Source organism: Capricornis sumatraensis, chromosome 4 (genome assembly GCF_032405125.1).
Source record: "Capricornis sumatraensis isolate serow.1 chromosome 4, serow.2, whole genome shotgun sequence".
NCBI classification, from domain to species: domain Eukaryota; kingdom Metazoa; phylum Chordata; class Mammalia; order Artiodactyla; family Bovidae; genus Capricornis; species Capricornis sumatraensis.
This window is the reverse complement of record NC_091072.1, coordinates 158,533,306-158,551,722: the sequence shown is the minus strand read 5'-3', so window position 1 is coordinate 158,551,722 and position 18,417 is coordinate 158,533,306. Positions and strand designations below refer to the sequence as shown.

The window sequence follows — 18,417 nt, the reverse complement described above, 5'->3', positions numbered from 1 at the left end:
CCATTTTCTGGCTCCCAAGTCTTTAACTCAGAGTCATAATTAGCTATCATTTTGGTTTTCTTCTTATTTACTTATTTTTGAAATATTTATTTATTTGGCTGTGTGGGGTCTCAGTTACCACTCAGGATCTTCGCTGCGCCACGTGGATCTTTTGCACCAGCTCTCTAGTTGAGGTGTGTTGACTTAATTGCCCTGAGGCCTGTGGGAACTCAGTTCCCCGACCAGGGATTGAACCTGCATCCCCTGCCTTGCAAGGTGGATTCTCAACCACTGGACCACCAGGGAAGCGCCCCCCCCGCCCCTTTTTAAAGCTGCTTCGGTCTGTGCACCTGATGCTGCCTGAGACCCCCGTGGGGGTGCAGGCGAGGGAGTGGAACAGGATCGCGAACGTCTGTGAAGATGGCCAATATTTTTATCCTGGTCAGCCAGACTGTTCAGCCTGGGTGCTCAACTCTGCTTCTGTAGGGGAGCCTCTGGAGGAAACTTACACAAATGAACAGGTGTGGCTGGGTGCCATTAAAGTCTACTTTTGGGTCTTAAAATTTGAAACTCGTAAATAACCTCCACGTGTCACAGAATACCCTTCTTTCGATTTTTTTTCCCCCAACCACTTACATAGGTACAAATCACTCCTAGCTTTCCAGCATACAGAAAGAGGCTGCAGGCAAGAGGCTGCAGGACCTGGAGTGCAGGAGGGCTTCCCAGGGGGCACTAGTGGTAAGGAACCCACCCGCCTGCCAACGCAGGAGACGCAAGAGAGGCAGGTTCAGTCCCTGGGTTGGGAAGATCCCCTGGAGGAGGGCATGGCAACCCACGCCAGTATCCTTGCCTGGAGAATCCCATGGACAGAGGAGCCTGGTGGGCTACAGTCCATGGGGTCACAAAGAGTCGGACACGGCTGAAACTACTTAGCATGTACTTGGCACACACACACGGAGCGCAGGGAGCTCTTCTCCCACAGGCCCCAGAGCTGCGCCAGGAGAGCACCCTCTCCTTTCTGAGAAGCTGGGTTTGGAAGGAGGCCCTTCCCTTGTTATAAGCTGCACAGCCTTTTTCTCCCACCATGGACTTGGCCCTCTCTGAGCTCCCGCCCTGGGAAGCCAGGGGGAAGTGAAGGGTGATGGATCTCCTGGAGAGCCGAGGTCAGGCATAGAGTGGGGAGGTCCCCTCCTGGGGGGAGGAGCTGGGTACCCCTTTCAGGCAGGGCTACACCAGGATGTCAAGGTGGAAGTCAGGGGGACAGTGATGGGTCGAGGTGCAGTCAGGATAACCAGACTGGGCAGGGGCAGGGCCAGGAGTGCATCTGGGCAGCAGTGACCGCAGCGAGCTCACTGTGCAAGTGTTTCTAAGCACCCGCTCTGTCTGGGGACTGTTCTAAGCCTGAGGACACAGCAGCGAGTGAAACTGAAACCCCCTCCCTGGCGTTTACGCGTCAGTAAATAAGGAAGGCGATCAAAGGAAATCTGACACGTCCAGGTGTGGGCGAACGCGCAGGAGGAAAGGGAGGAGGCGCGCTTTTGTGCAGGCCATGGGGAAGGCCTCTGGGGCCAAGACCTGAATGAGGGCCTCAAGGGAACCCGTCGTGCGGAGGAAGCCGGGCGTGCAGAAGCCTCCCCGGAAGAGAAAGCGCAGGCTGGCCTGTGTCGCTGGGGGGGGCCGGGTGAGGGCAGGAGGTCGTGGGGTCAGGTTGTCCAGGGCTCTGGGCTGTGGTTGAAGAGACCCCAGAGGGCCTGTGACGTGAAGGCACTCGGTGTGGGGTGGGTTGTGGGGAGCAGGGGGCTCAGAGGCAGGGACTCTTGATGCTGACGTGTCCCGGCTGAGCCCAAGCGGCGGGCGTCTGGCCGGCCCAGAGAGGAGCCGGGGGCTCCCCCGCGGTCCGCCTGGTCTCCCTGCCCCTCTCCCTGTCCTCGTCTCCCTCCTCAAGTGCGAGGGCAGTGGGCTGGGGCAGGGCAGGCCCTTCCTTCCCTTCGGGCCGCTTCTCCTTCCGTCCAGTGTGGGAGCAGCCCTCACGCCGCGGCCCCAGCTCCGGGGCCTCTGATAAACCTCACCATCTGCAGCTCCGCCAAGACGCTGCCAAGCGTCAGTCTGACAAGCGATGCGAGACTGGGAGACATACCTCCGGTTGGGTGTGCGCTCCGTGCCAGCTCTGCAGCTCCCTGCTTTCCCCGCGGGGCCCATATGGGTCGCTTCGGGTTTTTTAAAAAAGCACATCGCCTCCCATCCTCCCGTTTTACCAGAAGAGGTGAATCAGGACTTGGCATCGGACAGAGTGCTGAGGGTTGTTTTTTTCTTTTTTTTTTTGGCCTAGGCCACAAGTGCCCTAGTGGCTGGGGCTTCATGCTTTCAGACAAAGGGGTGGAGCTGAGAGTGGACATGCTCGAGCCCTTTCGCGGCAGCCCATGCTGTCCAGGCAGCTCTGGGCTTGGTCTTCTGGGTTTTGAATACTGAGCTCGGTTCAGCCAAGGACCTCCAGTCGGTAGAAGTGGGAGACGTGTATACGGGTTAGCACTGGGCTTGGCACGTGACAAAATCCAATGACTATTTATTCAATGATCCTGTTACCGTAGCCTTGATTGCACTGAATGTAATCCTTATTGCTCTCAGGGTTGGCTCCAGGGAGGTGTGTTCGCAGACATAGAACACAGCTTCCTCAGAGTGTGGCTTTCTCCCAAGCAGGTGCAAAGAAGCTGGATTCATTCATTCGTTCACTCTGCTGAGGCAGGTGCTCTAGACTCCGGGGGTGACGTGGTCGACAGAACCCTGCTCTCAGGGAGCCCACATCCCTGAGGGAGAGACAGGCAGTAAAGACAGGCTTGAAATTAGTTGTGAGGAGTACCAGGAAGATGAGGGCTGGGCGTGGGGTCAGGGGAAGGCTTTTGGGTAAGATGACACATGGACCAAACTCCGAGAGAAGCAAGGGAAGAGCCAGTCGGTGTCTGGGGAGGAAAGTTCTGGGCAGAAGGAAGAGCAGATGTTCCTGAGGCCAGAGTCGCCTGGCTGGCACTCCTGAGGAGCGGCAGGGACCGGGACAAGGCAGGATCACTGCCAGGAGCCAGTCTGCGGGGCCCTGGCCTTTGACCTGGAGGGATCAGAGTGGTGGGCGGGCTGTAGGCAAAGGGGTATGTGCCTGGCCCTGGATACACAGGCCCCCTGCTGCTGCTAGAGCCTCAGCCGTAGGTTGGGCGTGGACACAGGGAGCCCAGGTGGGAGGTGGTCCCACCAGCCCAGCCCAGCCCAGCCCAGCCCAAGGGTGCGAGGCAGAGACACAGGCTGGAACCCAGAAAAGTCATCACGGGAGGGCTGCTGGGCTCTTGGGACCAAACACGGGTGTGAGAAGAGAATCTGGTGGGCAGCCCTGCCACAGTGGGACAGGCGGAGCCGGTGTCTGCTGGACTCTCAAGGGGGACAACCTGACTAGAGCTGAGAGGCAAGGCCAGAGCTGGAGACAGACGGCTGGAGCCATCCTGGTTACGAAGGCCAAGGCCAGGGCCACCGGGCGGGAGTGTGGTTAGACAAGCCAGGAGACCCAGGGCCTAAGTCTGTGGCTGCCCAGACTTCAGAGGGACCTGCAAGGAGCAGACCAAGCCCAAGCAGGAAGCCAAGGAGAACCTGGAACGGGTGCAGAAGCCGGGGTGGAAATGTGCGCCCAGAGGAGGGGGCGCTGAGCCGGGTGGAGGGCTGACGCGTGGGCAGCAAGATGGGCCCCAGGAGACCCTGGACCTGGCCAGGCCACCACCCCGACAAGGTCACAGTCTCTGTGCGGTGGTGGGGACAGAGCCCACCGGCTACAGGGGAGACACTGGCGACAGAAAGCACAGACAGCTCTTCCGGGGGGATTTCTGCACAAGGGAAGAAGTGGCTCTTAGAGGCAGAGGCCAGGCAAGGAGGGAGGTCTCCCTTCTAAGGTGGTTCAGGTACTGGACATCATCATGTGCGTGAGGGCAGCAGGGTCGGCGTCCGAAGCAGGATGGGACTGGTCCCTGGGTGCCGAGGACAGGAACTATCCCTGGGTGTGGAGGACGGGACCCGGTCCCTGGGTGCAGAAGCACAGGGCATTGGGTTCCAGTGGCTTCTGTTTTCCCTGTAAGTAAGGAGGAAGGTTATCTGTGATGGAGGAAGGAGGCGGATGGGAAGGGAGGTGAAGAGCAGAGACAGTGGGGAGCGGAGACAAGGATTCCCACGCACCCGCTACAGGCGGGGTTGGTGTCTCGAGTGAGGGGACCCAGGTAGGGCTCCGTGGCCTGTCCTCTCCGGCCACATCAGGCACTTGGAAGAGGCTGTGAGTAGGATTTGGCCAGTGTTAGGGTCTCGCCCAGACAGGAGGAGGCAGGCGGAGGGGGCGGGTGGAGAACGGAGGTAGTGCGTCACTATAAAGATGGACCGTGAAAGTCGCTCAGTCGTATCCGACTCTGCGACCGCATGGACTGTACAGCCCATGGAATTCTCCAGGCCAGAATACTGGAGTGGGGAGCCTTTCTCTTCTCCAGGGGATCTTCCTAACCCAGGCACCGAACCCAGGTCTCCTGCACTGCAGGCGGATTCTTTACCAGCTGAGCCACAAGGGAAGTCTGAAGATGGACCGTGGTAGGGGTATAAAGATGGAGTGTGGCGGGGCCGTGGAGGGAAGAAGGTTGTAGGGGGTCAGCCCTCAGGGAAGGGAGCTGAAAGTTAGGGGGTCCTTGGATGTGAGGCTTGGTTTTGGAGAGCAGTACTTATTGGTGACAAGGGGTGAGTGTGAGCAGGGAGGTGACCTCCAGACGGGAGGAGGACGCAGGGCTGAGTCAGAGGTTGTCCGCGTGGACAGCACGAACGGTGCTGAGGCAGGGCAGGTGTGCAGGGCTGATGTCCTCCGGGCGGGGCAGCGGAGGGGACAAGATGACCCGGCCAGGAGGAGCCAGGGACAAGGCCATGCCCCCTCCAGCCCAGTGCTTCCTCTGGTGAGATCCCCAAGGCGTTCACCCTGGGGTGGGCGGGCTGCCAGGGGGCTCCTTCAGGTCAAAGGGAGCAGTAAAGGGGGCAGTCGGCCGAGCTGTTGAGGAAATTGGGAGCAGCCCTGTCCATCTTGCAGCCTTCCCTAAGCCCCTCCTTGCGGTGCACTGGCTCCCCTCTGCGTCCGGGCTGGACTTGGTCTGATCTGGAGTGGGATGTGGAGTCAGGCCTCCCAGGATCCGGCTGGACCGGACGTTCATCACCCTTCCTGCACAAGCCTGCCGTCCCATCCGCTGCACTCACTGTCCTCTCCTCCTAGCTCAGATGCCACCTCCTGCAGGAAGGCCCCCGGGGGGCTCCGCTGGAGGTGCTTGTCCTCCTCTGTGAAGACCCACAGCTCCTCCTTTGTCTGTCTCTGGTGTTGGGCTCTTGTTCCCATGGTTCCTATCTTGGGCAACGTTTGTTTACATGTCTTCTTGTCTCTGCGGGAGGTGAGGCTTGGGGATGGACTTGATCCATGGACCGTGGATGCTGGGGGTTGGACCCTCAGCATCATTGTCGTCTAACCAGGCGATGATGGGTAACTCGTGCAGCCTCCTCAACCTCAGTTTTAACTTAAAGTGGGGAAATGGTGCTTCCTTTGTGGGGCTCTGTAGGACTCACTCATGTGGTTCTGGCCTTGGCACGTTGAGCCCCAAGCCCCAAACCCCACGTTGAGCTGTTTCTCTCCTCCACACAGAAGTAGCTTACGGCCAGCAAACAGCCCTGTTTCCCTGGGGCCTTACCAAATGCCTTTCAGGTTCACATGCTCAATAAATATGCATTTGCTGAATTTGGGAAAGATTTGGGCAAGATTGCTATAAAACTTTTCCTGTAATGTCTTTTAAAAATTCAGAGGGGGTTGAAATATATACTCATATTTTTCTAGCTCCTAGTAAAAATAGTTTGCATATGGCTATGAAAAATAAAAATTGTCCACGTCCAGCTATGCCAGAACTATAGTTTTAAAGTATCAAGTAACAAAAAAGATTTTTTGTATGGCTCTTACAAGGGAATGAATTGTGTATGAGACCTACCACTTTACATCAGAAAGAGTTTTTTCCTCAACTTACTAAGACCAATTTATAGAGAAAATTGCTTTGAAAACATTCAAGAAATGGAAAGTGTCCTTTTTTCCGTAGATGAGTCATTTTGCAATATCAACGAGTGTGCGTCTTTGGAAACATTTTATTTTACAAGAAGTGTTTAAACACGTTCACCCTCCCAATGTTTTATTACCATCCTGATTTTTAACACTGGATCTTTTGACTTCTCCTAAATCGCTTTTTATACACAGATTTTCAAAAACATTAAAACCGTCATCAAAGCCCTTATGCTCATTGATGTTAACACGACTGGTCTGGTCCAGCCACACGAGCTGAGGAGGGTTCTGGAGACCTTCTGTTTGAAGATGAAAGATGAGGAATACAAAAAGTAAGTAAGCACAGGTACGCTGAGATGCTGCTCAGCAGAAGCGCAGGCAGTTTCAAAATGGGACTTGTCAGGTTTACTGGATCCAGGCAGCGTCTTCCCTCCCGCCTTCTCTGTCTTGACTGTTTTCTTTTTCTTTTTTTTAAATAGTTCTGACACTGGATTATTTTTTAATATTTATGTTATTTATTTATGTGACTGTGCCAGGTCTTAGTTTTAGGATATGAACTCTTAGTTACAGCACGTGGGATCTAGTTCCCTGACCAGGGATCGAACCCAGGCCCCCTGCATTGAGAGGTGCAGCGTCTTAGCCACCGTACCACCAGGGAAGTCCCTGTCTTGACCATTTTTAAAAGAGATACCCAGTCAACGTTTCTCCCATGTTCCTGAAGCTCTCCGCAAATTCTCAAAAATGAGAGCTAACGGTTCCAATTGCTCCAGCCTACCTCGGGTGAGAGTCAGTTGGCCTGCAGCTCCAAACACATCTCGATTATTTGAGCCATCCATCACCAGGGTCTCCCTCTGCCTGCTCGGCACCACGCCCTCCGCCGCCCGGGATTCCGGTTCCCAGATGATTCCTGCTCCGGGCCTGGGGTTAGGAGAAGAGTGAAAATTTCACCGTTCATTCTTTGGTTGCTGCGCTCCTTCTTGGCCCTCCATCCTGATATAGCAACAGAAACCGACTTTTCCTTTGAGAACTATGGTTGCCGAGGTTGGGACGGGCATGGCAGAGCTGGGGGAATACAGGAGCTGCTCCATGGCATTTGAAAACCGCGGCCACCTGCTCCTGACTTGAGGGCAGTGTGTGGAAGCGGCACATTTTTTGAGCCTCCAATAAGCTCTAGATCATGTAGAAGAAGCCAAATGCTCAGATTTTGTGGCTATCTGACTTTTGAATGGAAGCCTCTGGAGGGGGCGCCCATATGTAATCTCAGTCAAGAGGTCCTCATCGATTTCCTGCCTTTTCCCGATTTTCTCAGCACCCTCCAGGCCATTAACAAAAGTACCAAGCCTGATTATTTCTCCCTGAGCCTAAGGGTTTCACATCACACCAGAGTTATAAATAGCTAGTAAAATGGGCCCTTGTGGTTGCTTACATTGTTTTATTAAATAAAGACAATGTTGCCTCTGTTAGGAAGGAATTTGCTCCCAGAGCAAGGAGGACTGGAGGGCATATGACAACAGCCTCACAGACCATGGCAGGGCATAGAAAGCTTGGAGATTTAAAATATGGATATTTCTGAGTCTTTTGAATATTTTCTTCTTCTTTTTCTCTTTATAATCCACCTCAGAATATAAAAGACATAATAGATGTTTTAATTTTTACATCTTTCCGACTGGGAAAATGTCCAGAATAAGATCCAAGCAAAACAAATTAAATAATTTTGTGCACGCAATTATAGAACAGAAGCAACACTCTTCTAAAACAGGCAATCAAAATACAAAACAGTGTTTTATTTGACAATAAACCTTGTGTTTGGCACGGCAGTCTCCCAACCTAGTAAATCTATAAAAAATGTTACTGTCTGTTTCCCTATCTCACAAGTATTGAATAATAAAGAACTCCACAAATTTTTATTTGAGATTTTTTTTTTAAGCCTCAAAAACAATACTGTTTGTGTGATAAGGCTGGAGGAACTTAACATAATAGAATTGCTTTCCTTTAGAACTGAAATGGGGAAGATCAAAAGTAGACCATTTCTTCAATTGCTTTAATGCTTTTCTTATTGAAGCTGGAGAATATACTCTTTCCTTGAGAAGCTGCTTCAGTATTAGCGTTGCCTTTTCAGTGTTTCAGCAGGAAACACAATGCATTTTTGAATCCTTCCTTTTATCTAACAGCTTTCTCTTTAATATCAGAGCACAGGGAAGGAGGAGTGGGCTGGGCTCTGAAGTCAGGCATGCCTGGGGGCAGGTCTGTGTCTGCCCTCCCTAGACTCCTGGGCCGCTCTGAGATTCAGCGTTCTCTTAAAGACATGGGGACTCAGGAGCCCGCCTCTCCAGCTGGAGGACTTGGAGGAATGTGCCAAGGGTGCCTGCCATGTGCCTGGCACGTAGTAGGTGCTAGTTTCACAGCGATAATCTCATAATCATGAAGACTCCACGGGTGCCGCTACTCTCTGAGAAATAGCTCTCTGAGGCTGCAGAATGCCATCCAGCCTGTGGCAACAAGAACTGGGGGAGACGATCACGGCCAGGTTCTACGCCTGGCCCGACTGTCCTGAGACCCGCGGGGTTTCCTCTTCCTTTCCCATCTCGCACCCCTCTACCGTCCTGTGCATTGACGAAATATTTGAATCCGGGTAAAATCATTTTTGTGACCTTGAAAAACAAAGAAACAAACAAATTCAGTTGGTCAGTCTGCTGCCTGGGCAGATGAGTGCAGCCCAAGGCGCAGTTGTAGGTGGTAGTGCTGAAGAGTTTATGGGTCCATTGGCATTTCCTTTGTCCCTGAAGGCAGCCTTCCCATGTGGCCGTCTTGACCTGGGCATCTACACACGTGTGGGTTCTCCCGCCTGCAGATCAGGTCCCTGGGAAAATGGCCTTTATTGCTGTGTCTTGGGAATGTGTCCGACTTGGGATTGGGAATGCCTTGATTCTTGTTTAGAAAAAAAAAAAGGCTTTTGAGATACTGCATCCTTGGGAAGTACCGAGGCTTCATTTTTGAATTGTATCTGTAGGAAATACTACCATGGGATTGTGGCTGCCTGTTCTCAGCGACCGTGTAGCGGGTATTACGAACGCCGGTGGGCTGAACTTTAGGAAAGGTCGGGATCCTCTTGAGCCAGTACCAGTTGGAAGGAATGCTGAGTTTTCACAGGAAGCGGGAGAGCCAGTGATGGGTTTTTTTTTTAATCAGGATGCTGACATTTTCCTGGAGCGGCAGAGCAGCGGAGACTTTTTGCAGGACGGCAACTCGGAAAGGAGCCCATCAGGGGCCGCCTTCTGGGTTCTTGTGCTTACAGCTTATGTTTGCCAGGCAAAGTCTATGGATGAAAGATGGAGCTATTTAGGGAGTCTCAGTGTTAACATCTGGCAGTTATCATATCTCAAGATAATTTTTCTTATTAGGACAATAGGCAGGATTCACCAAAGTGGAAAAAAAAAAAGGTATGCATGGAAATGAATACACGACATTACTCTTTGTTAAATTTGGAAAACAGAAAAATAACAAATACTTTAAGTGATAATTACTAAATTTTTAGAAAGCAGCATGAAATTAGATAATTATAGAAACCAACACATATGGAGACAATATAACCAAACATTTAAAAACTGTCAATTTTTTTGTATAAATGTAATAATGCAGAAATTATCTAGAAAACCATTTATCAAGTGGCAGATTTGAATAATAGAAATTTCATTTTAGAAAGAACAAAGAAAAGAATCCAAACATTCCATTTATCTTGATTTTAAAAAAAGAGTGTCTCTGTATATTTCAGGAAGAGACATTGCTTAAGTGTTTTAAAAATTTCTCTTTCTATACATGCAAGTCCTAGAAGGCTCCAAGAAAAGCTCCCCCCTCCCACCTTTAAGTGCTTTAAAATGATATGCCATCCTGGGCACAGCTTCTCTCTCTGAAATGATGTACTTGCTCAAGAAGCTGGGCTGTGTTCTGTCCTCCCCCAGCTCTAGATTTGTCTGGTTATAGAAATCGTATGCTGACTCATGGCCCACATCCATCCCCCACCAATTATTAAAGGAAATGGGACCTGCTTTTGCTGGTGCAAAAGGTGCAGAGGTGCCCCTCACCCACTCCCACCAGAAAGGGGAGAGGACCCTAGGGGTGCAGGCAAGGGCATTCCTTTCACGGGTCCTAAGACATTCCTGTCCAATCATACCAATACACAGCCCTCTGGAGGCAGAGTGGTGAGATTTCCGCCCCCCCACCCGCCGCCCCCACCAAATATCTGCATTTTATTTGTTTAATTTATTTTTTAATTGAGGCATAGTTGAGTATGCTAGTTTCAGGGGTATTTTGCATTTTAAAAATCTTGCAGTAACATTTCCTAGGGTTTACTTCTATTTTCTAGCTCTAGCTGGAGAAATGCATTAAAATTAATGCTAGCCCCAGTGTAAAGGTACCTCAGTAAAAAACCTGCTTCATTTTTTAGATGCTCTGTATCATAATTTCTGAATACTAATGAATGTTTCTACTTTAGGTTTGCACAACTCTACGATATTGATAAAGACGCTGCAGTGGATTATAAGGTTTTCTTGAAGAACCTCAGTTCAAATAATGACTTGAACCTTAAATATAATACGGGAAGTCAAGGTCAGTCTTTTTAAAGTGCACAGCTAAAGCTTTCAGTATCCTTTAGCCTGGTAATTCCCCGTCTGTGACTCTGTCCTGAGGAAGTGCTTTAAAATACGGAAAATGCGTTATCCACCAAGACAGTCATGGCATCCTTATCTGTAAGATGACATAAATGTCTGACAACAGGGAAAGGGTTAAGCGAGTCACAGCTTATCCACATGGTAAACTGTGCAGCCATAAGCAGTGATCTTCACAGAGTTAATTATAACTTGGACAAATGTATGTGCGATATCAGTAAATGATTAGAAAGGAACTCTGAACTATGGATTGTCTTTTAAGTGGGACGTCTCTGGGTATTTGATTCTTTCTGCTACCTCTGTATTTTCAAAAATTACTGATAGTGAACATGTAACTACTCTTTTAATGATGGGACAAACCTTGATACAAAAGGGGAAATAGTTGAGTCGGTGTAGTTATACCAGACACTTAAAGCCAGGCTCATGTAGGCATACAGCCTTGAGAAGGAAAAGCTTTCCTCGTGCCGGTGGAAATCCCAGCCTCTGGAACATAATGCCTGGGGTTGCACAGTTCTGCAGAGAGCAGGGGTCCAGCTCCTCCAGGGTAGACATATGAAACATACAGCAGGAGGTGCTCCTTTCCAGGCTCTAGGTTGTTTGAGGCAAGCAGTTTTCTTGCCTCAGGGGTTTGCCACGTGGGACTGGCTCATTCAAGATGGGTTGTCACTGTCTGAGATCAACACAAGTGATTCCAGCAAATATGCATGGACTACTTTCTCTGATTCCCTGATCTGCCTGACTAGCAAGCTTAAAAAAAAACAACTATAAATTCTCAGATTTCAGTCCAGTTTCACTAACCGAGATAGTGTATAGCAGACCCCAGGACTCTTACTTTTCAAAGCCTTACTAGTTTGGGGAGTTACTAGACAATATGGCCAGCCAAGGACCCTTTCATCCTTTACATTGTGTTAGCTCACCTGCAAGTCACTGTACTAACAGGCCCTTCACTGAGTACAAAGCCAAGTAAAATACTCTTGACTTTAAGAAATATGTGTGTGCGTGTGTGCATGCAGGTGTGTGTGTTTGTAGGTATATGAACATATATATGTTAATAGGACTAGTCCTGTTAATAGTTTAATAAGATGGATAAGATAAAGCATGTCACATAAAATAATCTTAAAAAAACATCTGTTTATTGTGCTCTGTGTAGTTACTTTATAAACCTTAACTTTCAATTTTTTCTCAACAGCTTTGTGAGGTAGATATTATTATCCCATATCTTAAGAGGAGAAAACTTGGACTCAGAGGTGTTAAATGAATTTCCCAAAGTAACATAGCTAGTTTGTGGTAGAGTCAAGATTTGAACTGTTAAGCTCCGACTCTTTGTGACCTCATGGACTATACGGTCCATGGATTCTCCAGCCCAGAATCCTGGACTGGGTAGCCATTCCTTTCTCCAGCGAATCTTCCCAACCCTGGGATAGAACCCAGGTCTCCCTCACTGCAGGCAGATTCTTTACCAGCTGAGCCAGCAGGGAAGCCCAAGAATACTGGAGTGGGTAGCCATTCCCTTCTCCAGCAGATCTTCCTGACCCAAGAATCAAACTGGTGTCTCCTGCATTGCAGGCGGATTCTTTACCAGCTAGCTACCAGGGAATCACTCAGTTCCAAAAAAAAAAAATACTATTTAAATGCCTAGAAGAGAAAAACGAAGTGTCATGGCGTTCATGGGAGGAAGAAGGATGTCTGATTAAGGGGGCACTTTTGCAGGACTGGGGTTCACAGGATGTGTGTGATGAGCACCAGGGGAGTGAGCACTCTGGGCTAAGGCCCCTTGGGGGTAACATGTTTGGCAGAAGCCTGGGGCTGTGCACACTAAGCTCAAGTGGGATAGGAGGTGGGATCTAGCCTGATTATAGAGGATGTTCGAAACCAGTAGGGTTATGTGCCTAACTTGGTAATCACGGTAAGCGACCTCGCCTCCAGAGTGTTCATTCATTGCCAGCCACCAGGCTGAACATGCTCCTGTACTGGGTCTTTTTGTATTTCCTGCAGCCCTGGGAGGCAGGCACTGATGTGGATGAGTAACAAGTTAAAATAAACAACCAAACTGTCCCTACCACCCAGGAATAACCACTATCAGCATTATTCCTGGCATCTGTTCATACCTCAATACGGAAAGGAGAGACAGCTCTCTAACACTAGTAATATTATACATCTTTGAATAAACCTTCTGTTCCACTTTTCAGATTCATTTTGATGATAGAAACTATCCTTATGTCGAATGGCTTTGCTCTCCTCTATTGAATACATTCTCTTGAAGTGCTTTGTTCTCTTTGTCTTCTTCCTCTGTACACATAAGGGTCATCTTAGGTCTTTTAGCTACCTCTGTAATTTGATTTTCACTAAGGACCATGTTGCTATGTCCCCTTTATTTAGTCGATGATGTTGTTTCCTCTGGCCTACTCTCTTGTTTTCCTCTCTCACTGTTTTACTATCTTGTTATTGAACTCTTGTTTTAATAAATTTGTGTTCTTATTAAAATGTTCTGTAAGTAATTCTGTACTTGAATTACGTTTTCTTCCAAGGTAGGAGCCTTGATTTTTCACGTTACATTCCTCTCCTTCTTTCTCTATCCACCATCCTCTTCCCCTAACTTTTTTCTTGTAGAGTTTGTGTCAAAAGAAATTTGCATTGATTGAGCATATTTTTTTCCACTATGTTAGTACATCTTCAGCTAATCCCAAATAATATTATACTAATTCACATGAAGGGCTTCCCTGGCGGCTCAGGGGACACTGCAGGAGACACAGGTTCAATCCTTGGGTTGGGAAGATCCCCTGGAGGAGGAAATGGCCACTCATTCCAGTATTCTTGTCTGAGAGATCCCATGGACAGAGAAGGCTGGCCGGCTACAGTCCATCGGGCTGCAAAACTTTGGACATGACTTAGTGGCTAAATAACAAAAAACAACTCACGTGAGTTACAAGAACTTTAAGCAGCATTTTCTGGATTCTTCTCTCCTATCCTTTGTTATATTGCTATCATTTATCATACTTTATATACACCATAAACACAGGCAAGCTGTGCAGCTAGGCCAAAAAGAAAAAAAAAAAGCAAAATCAAAAGACTCCTCCGAAACCCAGGGAACATTTTTCAGCTTCTGTGGTTCTGCTGAGATTTCCTGTCTGTTCATTCATTAGTAGTATATTGTCCTTTATATTCTCAAACACTGTTACTTAACATTTTTAAATACTTTCAATTTTTTAACTGCTAATTTCAACATCTAGGTCATTTCACTATTTGGTCTTTATTGATTTCCTTTTTAAAAATGTGGCTCATAGTGTCCTATGGTTTTTTGTTTGTTTTTTTACCTATGTCTAGTAATTTTGGAAATTATCCTAGATACAGTAAATTTTGCCTTGTGGAGATTATGAATGCTATTATGTTCCTCTGAAGAACTTAAGTTTTTGTTTTGGTAGCCAATTTACCTTCAGTTCTGTTCGGTTCAGTCGCTCAGTCGTGTCCGACTCTTTGTGACCCCATGAATCACAGCATGCCAGGCCTCCCTGTCCATCACCAACTCCTGGAGTTCACTCAAACTCAGGTCCATCGAGTCCGTGATGCCATCCAGCCATCTTATCCTCTGTCGTCCCCTTCTCCTCCTGTCCCCAATCCCTCCCAGCATCCGAGTCTTTTCCAGTGAGTCAACTCTTCGCATAAGGTGGCCAAAGTACTGGAGTTTCAGCTTTAGCATCATTCCTTCCAAAGAAATCCCAGGGTTGATCTCCTTCAGAATGGACTGGTTGGATTTCCTTGCAGTCCAAGGGACTCTCAAGAGTCTTGTCCAACACCACAGTTCAAAAGCATCAGTTCTTTGGCGCTCAGCTTTCTTCGCAGTCCAATTCTCACATCCATATGTGACCACTGGAAAAACCATAGCCTTGACTAGATGGACCTTTGTTGGCAAAGTAATGTCTCTGCTTTTCAATATGCTATCTAGGTTGGTCATAACTTTCCTTCCAAGGAGTAAGCGACTTTTAATTTCATGGCTGCAGTCACCATCTGCAGTGATTTTGGAGCCCCCAAAAATAAAGTCTGCCACTGTTTCCACTGTTTCCCCATCTATTTGCCACGAAGTGATGGGACCAGATGCCATGATCTTCATTTTCTGAATGTTGAGCTTTAAGCCAACTTTTTCACTCTCTTCTTTCACTTTCAGCAAGAGGCTTTTGAGTTCCTCTTCACTTTCTGCCATAAGGGTTGTGTCATCTGCATATCTGAGGTGATTGATATTTCTCCTGGCGATCTTGATTCCAGCTTGTGCTGCTTCCAGCTCAGTGTTTCTCATGATGTACTCTGCATAGAAGTTAAATAAGCAGGGTGACAATATACAGCATTGATGTACTCCTTTTCCTATTTGGAACCAGTCTGTTGTTCCATGTCCAGTTCTAACTGTTGCTTCCTGACCTGCATATAAGTTTCTCAAGAGGCAGGTCAGGTGGTCTGATATTCCCATCTCTTTCAGAATTTTCCATAGTTTATTGTGATCCACAGTAAAAGGCTTTGGCATAGTCAATAAAGCAGAAATAGATGTTTTCCTGGAACTCTCTTGCTTTTTCCATGATCCAGCAGATGTTGGCAATTTGATCTCTGGTTCCTCTGCCTTTTCTAAAACCAGCTTGAACATCTGGAAGTTCACGGTTCACATACTGGTGAAGGCTTGGAGAATTTTGAGCATTACTTTACTAGCATGTGAGATGAGTGCAATTGTGCGGTAGTTTGAGCATTCTTTGGCATTGCCTTTCTTAGGGATTGGAATGAAAACTGACCTTTTCCAGTCCTGTGGCCACTGCTGAGTTTTCCAAATTTGCTGGCATATTGAGTGCAGCACTTTCACAGCATCATCTTTCAGGATTTGAAATAGCTCCACGGGAATTCCATCACCTCCACTAGCTTTGTTCATAGTGATGCTTTCTAAGGCCCACTTGACTTCACATTCCAGGATGTCTGGCTCTAGGTGAGTGATCACACCATCGTGATTATCTGGGTCGTGAAGATCCTTTTTGTACAGTTCTTCTGTGTATTCTTGCCACCTCTTCTTAATATCTTCTGCTTCTGTTAGGTCCATACCATTTCTGTCCTTTATTGAGCCCATCTTTGCATGAAATGCTCCCTTGGTATCTCTAATTTTCTTGAAGAGATCTCTAGTCTTCCCCATTCTGTTGTTTTCCTCTATTTCTTTGCCCTTAGTAAAAGACTAGACTCTGTCTTCCCCGAGGGGGTTGACATGTGAAATCTACGTTCTGCTGTTTCGGGCTTCGCTGGGTGTCTTGTTTTCTGCTTTGCACATCTGTAGTTTCTGGTGTTAGCCAGAGATTTTGGCAGGTTTTATTCATAGGCTTTGGAGATTCTCTTCTATCCCCTTTTCCTTTATTTTTGTGCTTTCCCTCTTTACTTTCCAGTCACTGTGATAGTCTTGAATTCTTTTTTTGATTCCTAAAACCAGAAAGATCCTGGATTTATACCCAAACTCTAGCCCCTTAGCATAATGTTCCAGCCAAGGCCTGCCCTCAGGCAAAAAGCCAAGGAAACAAGAAACTCAGTGAGTTATTTTTCCATTTCTCCAAGTGTTGACTCCAGTTTATGTCATTTGCTTTCCAGTGCCTTCAGAGAGTTTTTTGTATATATTTTGGCCAGAGTTTGTCATTGTTGTCTGCTAGGAGGGTTGCTTCAGTCTGAGCCAATCCACCATGACCGGAAGCAAAACTTTCTGGCTGCCCATGTTGTTTCTTCTTGCTTCAGTTTATCACAGTGTAAATTTTGAGGGGAAAAATTGGAAGGGGGCAGTATAAATGCATAGTGAAAATTTTATGTTAAACTTATAGTTTATATTTTATACAAACTATATAAAAGTTATATTTATAGTTATAAAACTATGTTAATTTTTTTTTTGCTTTGCTGATTTTTACCCTTTTTCCTTTTACTTATTTTCTTAAGTATTATAAGAAAGGCATCTCCAGTTCATACATTTACAGTGACCCACTTCTGTACATAGAACAATATTTATCTTCTCCTAATTTTTCATATTTCTGGATTTGCTGCTTTTGTTCTTAATAAGCCATTGTCATCTTGCTTATCAAAAACACCATCCATTTGAGCACACGAGGAAAGGACACTGGGGTGTGGGTTCCTTTTTCCCGCACCTGCGACGTACATAGCTGTCCACTGAAGCTGTTTTGCATTTCCTCTCTATTCCATTTCAAATCAACCAGAATCCTTCCCAGGAAATTTTGGGAAAATCAGGAGGGGGCAGGAATTATTAAGCTGCAGAGAAGAGGGAAAGCTGCTCTGACTGCAGTGAGAGAGGAGCCAGTGACTATGGCACAGCTGAGTTTGTCAGCCCCGTTCTGTGGCACCTAGAGCTGCTCAGCCCACTTCCCGCATACTGTCCTGCGTGGAGAAAAGCCACCCACAATGCATTGCTGCAAATGGATGAACTTCCTGCTGTGAGCCCCGGTTAGAGTAGCAGCAGCCCCCCAGGGCGGAGCGAGCACAGGAAGAGGCGTCGGAAAGCAGTGGGGAGACCCACCTCCCCGAGTGAGACCCGCCTGGCTCCCCACCCCTCAGTGAGTGAGGCCCTTGCAGCTTCCGTGTTCCGAGAGCCCACGTTTCAAGCACTCGGCATACTGGAACCACAGAACTCCAGACTGTGTTCTAAAGGCCTGGCTTTGTATTTTATCCTGTAGCCACAGGGATCCACTAGAGGAGACTTCCTTTTTTTTTCTTTTACTTTTCTTCTCTTTTTTTCCGTTTCTTTCTTTCTTTCTTTTTGTGTGTGTGTGTGAGGTAGAAAATGGAATTCCAGATGACTAGCAGTTTGTTAACTGCAGCTGAGTAGTTATAAGTGTGCTTAATTTGAGTGGAGCTTATTTGCAGACATTTTAGGAAATAAATCTGGGAAACCATTTGTGATTCTCCGCAGTCGACTTTGACAGAGAAAACGGCTATATCTTAGATTTATTTTATTCTCTTTTATTATAAAAGTAATGCATGCTTGTCGCAAAAAGGCCAGAAAGCACAAAAACACAAACTCCCACTTCCCTATAATCCTGCCGCTGTGTTCTCTTGGTGCATTATCCTCCCAGGTCTTATTTCTGATGCATAGATGGATGGATGGATGACAGAAAAATACCCAAAATAAATGTTAAAGTGAAAATTAAATTATGATAAATTGTCTTTTCTTTCGATCATGAAACAGTTTCAAGGGAGATTTTTTGCATTCATGGTTTAGACAGGCCCTTTGTTTTTAATATCTGTGAACCATAATTTATAAAACCAATCTTCCATTAGTGGGTATTTAAGTTGTTGCATTTTCCCCCTGCTTATAGACAGTACAGAACATATCCTTGCAGACATGCCTCTGTCCTATTTTCCTCTAGTATAAGGTTCTAGAAGGGAATTTGAGAATATTCAAGTACCAGGTTTTCTGCATACAAGCCAAAACTGATTTCTTTCTTTGTCATTTGCCTTAATCCCTGCCTATTTGACAAGTAGGAAAAAATTAACTGGTGTTAATTAGACCTTTTAAATTACGAATGAATCTGAGCAGTTTTTCATACCTTGCTTGGCTTTTTAAAAGTCCTTTTTAAAAATGTCAATTACATGTTTAAACCTTAGTCTATTGTGTGATTGGGGATTTATATTTATCTTACTGATTCATGAGAGCTACTCATATATTGT

At 47.2% G+C, this 18,417-nt stretch overlaps 1 protein-coding gene across 1 annotated transcript in view; it reads left to right on the top strand.

Annotated features, from left to right (window-relative positions):
- Positions 1-18,417, top strand: part of EFCAB6 (EF-hand calcium binding domain 6) — a 232,641-nt gene that overhangs the window by 51,719 nt on the left and 162,505 nt on the right. Inside the window, exons 7-8 of the mRNA XM_068971554.1 lie at positions 6,266-6,402; positions 10,563-10,675. Of these exons, the coding sequence (XP_068827655.1) occupies positions 6,266-6,402; positions 10,563-10,675 (250 nt within the window). The remainder of the gene's footprint in view (positions 1-6,265; positions 6,403-10,562; positions 10,676-18,417) is intronic.